Source organism: Sinohyriopsis cumingii, chromosome 17 (genome assembly GCF_028554795.1).
Source record: "Sinohyriopsis cumingii isolate HCF-2022 chromosome 17, ASM2855479v2, whole genome shotgun sequence".
Lineage (NCBI taxonomy): Eukaryota > Metazoa > Mollusca > Bivalvia > Unionida > Unionidae > Sinohyriopsis > Sinohyriopsis cumingii.
Genome location: NC_142977.1, coordinates 26,819,132 through 26,830,559, shown reverse-complemented (window position 1 = coordinate 26,830,559; position 11,428 = coordinate 26,819,132). Strand labels below are relative to the sequence as shown.

Sequence of the window (11,428 nt, the reverse complement as noted above, 5' to 3'; positions counted from 1 at the left end):
ACCTTTAAACTAGAACTTATCAAAAACTGCTAAGCAAAATCTTCCATCTGACGTCCTTGCAATTTGCCTTTAAATTCTTTTTCTCAAAATATTCTCATTATTTTTTCCCCGAAATATTCTCATTGGCGTGTGTGCAATTTGGATTTTTAACATACTTTTTTAAAAAATTCAGTCGTATCGCTGTCTACGTTGTGACAGTTTATAGTGATGTCTAGCATTGGGGCATCATGCCGCAGACATGTAGCATGATGTCTCACCCAGTCACATTATCCTGACACCAGGCCGACCAGTCCTAACACTAACTCTTAATGCTGTGTGCCAAGTGAGGCCGCTGTTAGTATCATTTTTGTAAGTCTTTGGTATGACTTGTCCAGGGATCAAACCCACAATCTCCCACATTCGAGGCGGACACTCTAACCACTAGGCCACCGGAGTGGTATTTCTCATTTGCCATCAGATATAACTGCTGTTACAGAACAAAGGAGAACCAGTAAAAAAAATTATTTTCATAAACCAATGAACAGAAATGAAAGGTGTTTCAGTTTATGCAAATGATTTCTATCCACTATATAAATGTGCCACTTTTGTTTTAAAATAAAAATAAAAGCATAAGTGACTTCTCAAAAGCTAATCAAGAACATTATATCAAAATTATTTCAGAAACCTTCCCTGCTAAATTCCAGATTACTTGGCCAACAGCTCTTGTATTTGCTGCTTTGATGACTGCAACAGGTATCAAATTTAGGACTTGAAATCTTACATAAAATTTAGGACTTTAATCTCATGTCAAAAGGACTTGTAATCGAACATCAAATTTACCATTATGATACAAAAGACCGAATCTGTTTGAGAAAAGCCAAATTAATGTACAGGATATCTCAGAATAGTGCACCTGAATATTTACAATCACTATTCCAGTATAGGCTACCTGGTAATACTCCCCACCTGCGATCCATGTCTACCAAACAGTATAAAATTCCCAAACCAAATAAGGAGTTATTTAAAAAAAGTTTCCAATACTCTGGAACTCTGCTCTGGAATAGTATTCCAGCTGAGATTAGAAATGCCCACTCTATTTCCTTCTTCCAAACCCAATATATCCAGTGGCTTCAGAGATGCAGCTTAAATAAATAAATTCCTTTGTATGAGGGCCTCAAGGTAGATTAGTTTTTAGCTAATTGTGTTACCCTCTTTAAATAAGGTCATTATTATTATTATTATTATTTATTATTATTATAGAAGTTGTCACCTTGCATCAAATTTAGGACTTGTAATCTCGTATAAAATGTAGGACTTCTAATGAATATTATATGTCTTTGTAATAGCTTTTAATAAATATGTACTTTGTCACTTTCATTATTGGAAAATATTAAGTTTTGTCTTATTTTTGTACAGGATACTGGTGATGGCTGGGGAGATGACCTGGATTGGGGAAATGAAGACTTTTAATGAACTTTTCCTGTGCTTAAATCAGCCGAGAGAGAAAGCAAACTATTCAAGCACATTTGATGTTTCCTTTTTATGCTGTTACAGAAAATCTGGAGATTGGTCTTCCAGGTGTCAGCATTAATGTTATTTCAGTTGTGTCAAGATAAATGTCATTCCTGAAGTAACTTTCTAGATGGAGTCTCAGATGTCACTCCATCAATGATATTTTGTCTCATGGGTGGTATCAGAGCTAATTGTCTATGGAAAGTCTAATGTTTATTTTGCAAATTGTTGCTTTTGTAGATTTCTAAGCTGATCATGTTTGCTAAAAAAATATTGTTGGTGCTTCCATTCTGGCTGAAATTTTGCTGTTTGCCATATACATGCATGTATTCAAATGCTTGAGGTGGTGTTTAATGTTCACATTACTTGATAATATAGCAAAGAGTAGGCTTTAGCCAAATAAATGCACTAAACTTTATCCTGGTCTTAATACATTTGCTTTTATTATCTCACAAACATTGTTGAGGATATTGATATTCTCCATCTGCATCCATTAACTATAGGAACCTAGTGTGTTGATTTGTCATTAGAAATACTTGCTAATAACCTAGTCAATATGATAAATACTGCATATTCCCTAATTAATGCACCCAGAGGCATTTCATTTTCCAAATTGGGGATATTTATCAGAGCACAATAATAAAAGCTAAAGTTGCTATTTGGTACTCTTATGATGACCACATGTACATCTTGTGGTCTTTCTGCTACTGAATTCAGTCATTGTAAATATCAGCACAGTTAAAAAATGATCACTTGATCAACACATTTTCACCCTTAGCAGGTGGTTGAAGTAGGACTGGTAAGTATTTGAATTTGCCTCCCATATATGGCATCGTGCTGTTATAATCACCACATGCACATCTGGGGGTCTATCTGCTACTTATTGTAGATATTGGCAGTCATTTTCCCACGCACCAGCTGGTTGAAGTAGAAATGGCAAGTCTTTGAGCTTGCTACCAAGCTGTTGCATCATGTTTCACACTACATGTGTGCTTGTGACTTTAGGAATTTATTTATTAATATATACATTGTAACTAGTGTTGTAATCATGGATCTGAAACAGATGGGTATTGAAAAGCACAAGTCTTACTCTGCATCTTTTAAACTAAAAGTCATAATGTTAACATAAGCAAAAAGTCATACTGCAGTTGTGCTATGTAAATGTGTAAAGTGTGTGTGTGTGTGTGTTGTGTGTGATTTGGATTTTTAACGTGGCTTGAAAAAAAAATCACCGTATCTCTATGATGTCTGTAGTGTGGCAGTTATAGTGATGTCCAGCACTGGGGCATTATGCAACAGACATGTAGCATGATGACCCACCGAGATACATTATCCTGTCACCAGGCTGACCAGTCCTAACACTAACCTTTTAATTCTGAGCACCTAGTGAGGCAGCTGTTAGTAACATTTTTATAAGTCTTTGGCATGACTTGGCCGAGGTTCGAACCCGCATCTAAGGCAGATGCTCAATCCACTAGGCCACTGAAGCCATATTATAAAAGTCAAAAGAAAATTGGATTATGGTAAAAGTGTCATTGTAGATTACTTAATTTCTGTTATGTATTACAGAATGGTGACAATTCTTTGTAAGTTTTAAATTTTCTGTTCTTAAAAAAGGAGAGGGGACATTATTTAGAGTGGGGGTGTTAATAAGGGAATATAAGGTAAATAATTATTGGATCATCAGCTTTTCCTGTGATATATTTTAGTCCATTTGAAACATGCAAACAGTTAGCACACCTTTTCTCCATTTAAAATATGCAAACAGTTTGCACACATTTTGTCCATTTGAAAGATGCAACCAGTATGCATACCTTTTGTCCATTTGAAACATACAAACAGTATGCATACCTTTTGTCTATTTGAAACATGCAAAACAGTATGCATACCTTTTGTCCATTTGAAACATGCAAACAGTATGCATACCTTTTGTCCATCTGAAACATGCAAACAGTATGCATACCTTTTGCCCATTTGAAACATGCAAACAGTATGCATACTTTTTCTCAAATTTGACTGGGGCCCCGATAGATAGCGAGATTAAATTTCAAACTTTTTGTAACTATTTTCCCTTTTAACTGCTGGGTAGGATTTCACAGATTTGTCACTACATTTCCCTTTTAACTGCTGGGTTGGATTTCACAAATTTGTTACTACATTTTCCCTTTAACTGGATTTCACAAATCTCGGTTACTCCATTTCCCTTTAAATTGCTGGGTGGGTTTCACTAAACTGTTGCTACGTTGCCCATGTTCCTGAATTCTGCAAGAGGGAACGTCATCCATGACTCACTGGCTCCCCAGGGATTAGGTCAAAGGTCATTATACAGAAATTGCAATCAATGAATTTCAAATATTGTCTGACCAAACTATATATGCAGACTCATAACAAGGAAACAAATCTTGTATATGATGTAATCTGCATTATGGCCCCTGGGTCCCCATTCAGGGGTGGGAATGAATGGCCATATAATTTAGGGGGTGGGGTGTAGAGTGTGAATCTTAGAATGTGTAGTAAAAAGCAAGGGGATTTATGATGGCAAGTCAATACAGTTGGGCTAGATTTCAGACTTTTTATATTATTTTGAACTAGCTTAGGGTACTTTAATTTGTAATTCATCGATAGGATGCTGTTGTGTTGACCTTTTGCTAGAAGTATTTTAAGAAACATTGTATGTGTTAGATCTGCTTCAGATGTGTGTATTTGTATTAATTCTAAGTATGCAGTCAGTATGCATACCAATTTACTAAACAGTATGCATACCAATTTACCCAGCAGTATCCATACCAATTTACCAATCATGCAAACAGTATGCATACCAATTTACTAATCATGCAAACAGGATGCATATCAATTTTTCAATCATGCAAACAGTATGCATACCAATTTACTGAGGATGCAAACAGTATGCATACCAATTTAATAATCATGCATACAGGATGCATATCAATTTAATAATCATGCAAACAGGATGCATACCAATTTTCCAATCATGCAAACAGTATGCATACCAATTTACTGAGGATGCAAACAGTATGCATACCAATTTAATAATCATGCAAACAGGATGCATATCAATTTAATAATCATGCAAACAGGATGCATACCAATTTTCCAATCATGCAAACAGAATGCGTACCAATTTATTAAGGATGCAAACAGTATGAATACCAATTTACTAATCATGCAAACAGGATGCATACCAATTTATTAAGGATGCAAACAGTATGACTACCAATTTACTAATCATGCAAACAGGATGCATACCAATTTTCCAATCATGCAAACAGGATGCATACCAATTTACTAAGGATGCAAACAGTATGCATACCAATTTACAAAGCTGTGTTTATATCAATTTACCAGGTTGACAAGGCCATGGTTCCATGGCCGAGCTATCATATTTTACTCGCTTATAAGTAGGATCCATCTGCAAACTACACAGACTCAGCTCTGCTGTCACCTAATAGAGATAGACCTGGGTCTGTACAATTTGTTAGGACTAATCAGTAGAACATACAGCAAGGACCTTGATTTGACAAATCTGGACTGCAGCTGTACCGGACTTATAAGTGAATGTAGTTGTATGTCATTTGTAACTGTTGTACCTTGCTGTTCTGTCTTCACATGAATTACTTACATGAATTACTTACAAACAACAGTGCAAGGGCAGACAAAGATTCTGGTAATGGGCTAAATTGCTTACAAACAACAGTGCAAGGCCAGTCTTGAAGATTCTCGTAATGGATTAAATGTTTACAAACAACAGTGCAAGTCCAGGCTTGCAAATTCTGGTAATGGGCCTCTGAACATGATGATGGTCAATTTTCAGATGACACATGCTAATAATCCTTGCTGTGGTGATTGTCCTATCAATGTTAACCCCAAGGTTTCCTTCCGGGCTTGAAAATTCCACATTTGGTCATATTTATGAGTGGTGGCTGAGGAAGGACAACCAACTTGTCCAATTCAACAAGTGACATTTTAAGATTCAGTTATGTGCAATGTAAGTAAAATGACCTGTATAAGGAACCAGACATACAAAATTCTTCTGGATGGAGTTGGTATATTAAAATAATGGTGAATAAGATAACTTTTATGGATTTTAAGTTGGGGCAAGCACATTTATTTGAAAGAGACTTGCCCTGGGTCTTAGAAATTCTTTGAGCACTGGATCAGTTGGACAATCACTGACATCAGGACCTGGAGAAAACATTGTTATATTGCAATATTTTGAGACATGAATAATAAACAAATGAATCAGTTTGATATGGATTTTGTTTGTTTTGTTTCATATCTAAAGTACTGCAATTTTTGTGTGGTGTTAAAGTAACAGTTAAAAAGAATAAGACCCTTTCTGGTAAATGAATTTGAGGTAAGACTAGTAGAATTTGAGTCAGGGTTTGTGATTTTTTAAAAGGTTACTTGACCTGGGCCTGTGTCTGAAATTCTTTTTATTTTTTGAGCACTGATGGATCACGTGTATTTATTTGTTTGTGGCCTTACATGATCATGTTGTCTTTTCATATGTATTGTGTCAGTGGAGTTCCTAATTCTTGTCTATCTGCTATTTTTGAAAAGTAGTGGACATGTATCCATGTTTCAGTCTCAACGTATATCTGTTACACTTTAATTTACACTCAATAACTTTAAAGTTTTTCAGATTAAGGAATAAAACTTATTTATTTGTGTTCATCATGACTAGAAGGTGTTACATACCACAGTAGGGGTCAGGGTCAAAGTTCAATATTTTGGTTTTCGAGATCAAGGGATGAAATGTGTACATCATCACATCGTTGGGGTTGCTATCTTCAAGGTCAGTGTTTAGGTTCAATATTTAGAGTTTTCCATCTTATTTTCCATCCTATTGATTGCTGTTCAAGAATATGAGATGATGAGCTCACCATGATAGATGGGGAGGGTTTGGGGCTAAATTCAGTGCAGTTGTTTTTTTTTATACACAAATGCTATTTTGATAGAAATAAGATTGTATACCATGCAGCTTAAATCAGAATGTTGCACTGTAAGCTTATAGCACATGTTTTGTACTTATTAAAAGGGTTACAATATATTGTGCATTGGAGGGCTAAAATATATTGTGCATTTGAGGAGTTAGAAATTTTTATTCTGTATTATCAATGAATTGCAATATTTACTACAGCGATGGTGTATCATGATTCAAACTGTCAACACAGGACAATAGTAAAATGAACAAAAACTAAATGATACATTAAACTATAAAAAAAACAAAAACATTTTGTTGTCATTTTTCTATCCCTTTAAATGAAGTAAACAAGGCTGCTTTTAACATGTATACAATGAGTCCTCATGTGCCTCCTATAACTACTGCAACACTGTTCTTAAATTTAAAGAATTTTAGTCTATAAGTAACAGTTATCAATCATTGCAAGTATTTCCACAGTAATACAGTGTGTACATTTTGGTAATGATATGGTCATACCTATTCTATTCTTCCATCAGAGATTTCTTGAAGTTACCTACCAAGATCAAATTATTATGGTTTTTAAATAATTAAAATTTTTTCACTGAATTATGTATTACTGTGCTTTTTAAATTAAAAAACAATATTACCAGTATCCTGAAACATTATTTTTGAGAAAATTCAAGAAAAGACTCCTGCAGAGTGTTTGAATATAAGAAAGGACATACATATTGTACTTTTATTTCTTAGTGTTCTTTATTTGCAGCAACTGTACATGACACTGTTCCTAGAAAACACTTGTTTCATCAGTTTCAAATATGTTTCTCAGATTCATTATATTGATGAAAAGGAACTGGGTAGACGACCAGTCTTTACCACAAATAAGATGTCAAGTGAAGTGGGCTTTACAGATGTCACATGAATATTAAATAACTGCGAAAATTCTTAGATGAGAAAAATATAAGTGTAGACACAAATCTTTTCTGAACTCTAATATCTAAATATATACAAGAATGCTTCAGAAATGTAAAAGAATATGTATATAATGAATACATTCCTTTGGTTTAGGCCATTACCAGGCTCATTGCAAGTGGAGTCAACTTTATGGCCAGTTAGACTGGATCGGTGAAGTGTGTGTTGTACAGCTAGTACCCTTTTTATTAGTCTTTGGTATGACTAGGCCAGGGCTTGAACCCGTTAACCTCACATCTGAGGAAGATGCTCTAACCACTTAGGCAACCGGAGCTGTCTATATATAGGCTGAGAATGGATGTAGTTTGTTGACTCCAAACAAGTAAACAACATACCTTGTGACGGGTATATTTGTCACAAATCTTATTTTGGCTTTTTTTGGTGCCTGTAAAATGTACATTTCAGCATGAAATTTCTCAAACTATAATAATGAATTGTACTTCACTTAGTATTCTCAACTTAGGCAAAATAAACAGCAATACAATAAAATTACACCAGAGAGAATCAAATTTGATGATATTTCTCAAGGCCAAAAAGTACAGAATATATCATCTACACAGCAACCACTCTTGCACAGCCCACTTAAGAGATGAATTTATTTGGACTTGGTCAAGGGTTTGTTTTTGTTTTGGTTTATGGCACATCAACACAATTATGCTCTTAATTTTATAAGGCATTGGTGAGATGGGCTATTAGAATGGTATGTTGTTTCTAATCAGACATCCATCTTCCAGCATCTGTCCATGTTAGCACATACTTTTTTTCAGATGATTTGCCATTACGCTTTACATACCCATTCAACACAAGATCTAGTTAGTCCTAAATTAACATGGTGTTGCTCAGGCATCCGTGTTCCTCAGCAACCATCTTGAAACTCTTGTTGTTACTAGCTTCTCATGAATGGATGGCCATATCAACATGGGGTTGTCACTAAAAGGCCTCTTGTTGTTATTAGCTTCTCTTGAATGGATGTCCATATCAACATGGGGTTTTCACTAAAAGGCCTCTTGTTGTTACTAGCTTCTCATGAATGGATGGCCATATCAACATGGGGTTTTCACTAAAAGGCCTCTTGTTCCTAGCTTCTCATGATTGGATGGCCATATCAACATGGGTTTTTTCTTAAAAACCTCTTGTTGTTACTAGCTTCTCATGAATGGATTGCTGTGTCAACATGGGGTTTTCACTAAAAGGCCTCTTGTGACATTTAGTTGGTCCCAACTGAAAATGGTGTTGATCTGATATCCAACATGGCTACAATGGCAGCCGTCTTGAAAATCTTATTATGTCTATTCCTCCTGAACAGTAAGTCATATTGACATGGGCTTATCACCAGAAGACTTCTTATATTTAGCTGTTCCTAAATAAAAATGATGCTGTCTGAACATCCAATATGACCACTTCAGTGGCCATCTAAAAAATATTGTTATTGCTCCTCCTGAATGGATGGTCATATAAACATTGGAGTTCCACTGGAAAAATTCTTAAAATGTCTATGGTGCTGATCTGATGTTCAATATGGCTGCAAAGGCAGCCTTTTTGAAAACGTTGTTCTCCTGAATGGAAATTCATCTTGACATATTAGAAAACATCTTAGATATCTAGTTAAAATGGTCAACTTGGACATCCAATATGGGCACCACAGTAGCCATCTTGAAAAACTTTTTATCACTACTCCTCCTAATGGATGGTCATGTAAATATGGGTTTTCCTCTTAAAGACTTCTTATGTCAACTTGGTTCTAAATGAAAATGGTGCCAGTCTGTCATCCACTTGAAAATGTTGCTACCGCTATTCCACCATAATGGATGGTCACATATGCATAGTCTTCACTGAACAACTTGGTCCTGAACAAAAAATGGTCCCTATCTGACAGACAATATGGCTTCCAAAGCAGCCATCTTGAAAATCTTTTTGCTATTCCTCCTGAACAGAATTTATATCAACATGGGGTTTACACTGGGGAACTTTTTATTGTGTCAGTCTGGTCTTTAAAAACAAACTGTGCTGATCCAATATGCAATACAGCTGTCACAGTGGCCATCTACAAAATATTATCACTGCTCTTAATAGATAGAAATACGTCAACATCGGGTTTCCACCAAGACTTCGTATGATGTCTAGTTCACACTAAACGAAAATGGTACTTATCTGACATCCATATTAACATAAGGTTTTCACCAAGAGACTATTTTAGGATATAAAGTGTGTCCTCAATGAAAATGATGCTGATCAGACTTCAAATAGAGCTGCCACAGTGAACATATTGAAATTCTTGTGACAGACATTCTCCTGAATGGATGGTAAAATCAACATGGGGTTTTCACCAAAACTCTTCTAATGGCATCTTGTTTGTTCTAAATGAAAATGGAACCCATCATGAATCTATTATGGCTGCCACAGTGGCTGATTTGAAAATTTTACCACTGAAGAAAATCAGAGATGGTTTTAGCACTCTGCAGTTAAAAAGTAGTCTATCTTAAATTAATGAATTTTCTTTCAGACAGTAGAGTGTCAGTCCATTTAGGGGACTTTTGTTTAGATACAGTGCCAAGGTAATTTACATAAAGTGACTTGCCTAAGGACATACCACTTCAGTCAACCTGGGCTCATCTATTGAAGAAAAAGAAATACCAAAGAGGCCAAAATCCCAGACACAGCTAATGAGGGATCATAGCCAGTTATCTTTCCAACAGGTGGAACCACATAAAACCCGGTCCAGATATCTGGTTGTCCTTGGAATTTATCGTTAACCAGATCAATGTATTGTTGGTCAGTCATATTATGTATCAAATCTTTATGCTATTAACTTATTTTTTTTATTCGTTGATTAGTGTGGCTGAATAAAAATCTCAAACAAAGGTTGCAAATGGCAGGCTGCAATTTACCATTTATTACATGGAAGAAAGTTGATAAGAAATTACAAAATGAATAACTTAATGTCTTTTTATTCCCTTATTATAAGATAATTAAATATATGCAAAACAACTGTGAAAACAGTTTAATATTTAAACCTTAAGAATAAAATAAATGCATTTATTTTGTTAAAAAATGTGATATATATGGTCACAGAGGTAGATACCTTTGGTAAATTTATAATTACCTCTATGAACAAAGTCAGGCTTTATATAAATAAATGATTAATATATACATGATCTGTGCATGTGTGTGTGGTAATCAGATATAATTCCCTTTTAAAAAATTACTTCATTTGTTCTATTGTGACAAAATCCAATATAATGCTCTAGATCTCTAAATTGTCACTGCAAAACTGAACTTACACTAAGAAAAAATACAGCATTATTAGACTATTATAATGACTCTCCTTGTGTCCCCTCCAAGTAATATTTTTGGTATAGGTTGTGTGAATGAAATATAAGTAGAATATTTAACGTCTAGCAAATCTGACATATACTGATACACACACAGGTTGATCTGTCTCTGTATGAGCTTAATACCAGATGAAATCAATTTTAAATAAGAAACATAGTTGTCATAATAAAGATAATAATACTGAAATCTATTTTCTTCTGGAAAGCAGCAGCAACAAACTTTTTTTTCCATTTATGACTTATAAAATATTTTGCCTAGATGACATCTTTGAAAAACTTACTGTCATAGGCTTCCAACGAGAGAAGAATAATCTACAGCTGACTAAAATGCAGATATGATATTACCTTAATAATATCAAATATATGATTAATGTAAAGTATATTCATGGAGAATTTTGTATATATGCAAACGAAACTGGTAAAATCATTTCTAAGAAAGTCTAGAATTTGTACTAAATTACCCCCCCCAAAAAAAAAACTAGCTAAAGAATTATTCAGAACAAATCACTCAATGGTCCATGAATTTGAAATTTTAGGGATATGAATCTGTTAAAAATTATTTCAGAAAAGAATTACACAGCTAATCGTGTACAAATGCATATTTCATGTTTATGCTGATATAAGAAAATGCCATTTTCCATTTGCAACAACAATATTGTTGATTATCCAAATATTTGATTACCTATCTTAA

General features: G+C 34.6%; 1 protein-coding gene across 3 annotated transcripts in view; it reads left to right on the top strand.

Annotated features, from left to right (window-relative positions):
• The window catches only part of LOC149778294 (uncharacterized), a 65,460-nt gene extending 58,716 nt beyond the window's left edge, over positions 1-6,744 (top strand). For all 3 annotated transcript variants that reach the window (XM_089939101.1, XM_089939100.1, XM_089939103.1), the window contains one exon: positions 1,396-6,744. In XM_089939101.1, coding sequence (XP_089795227.1) covers positions 1,396-1,449 — 54 coding nt within the window. In that variant the 3' untranslated portion in view covers positions 1,450-6,744. The remainder of the gene's footprint in view (positions 1-1,395) is intronic.
• Positions 6,745-11,428: the final 4,684 nt, after the last annotated feature.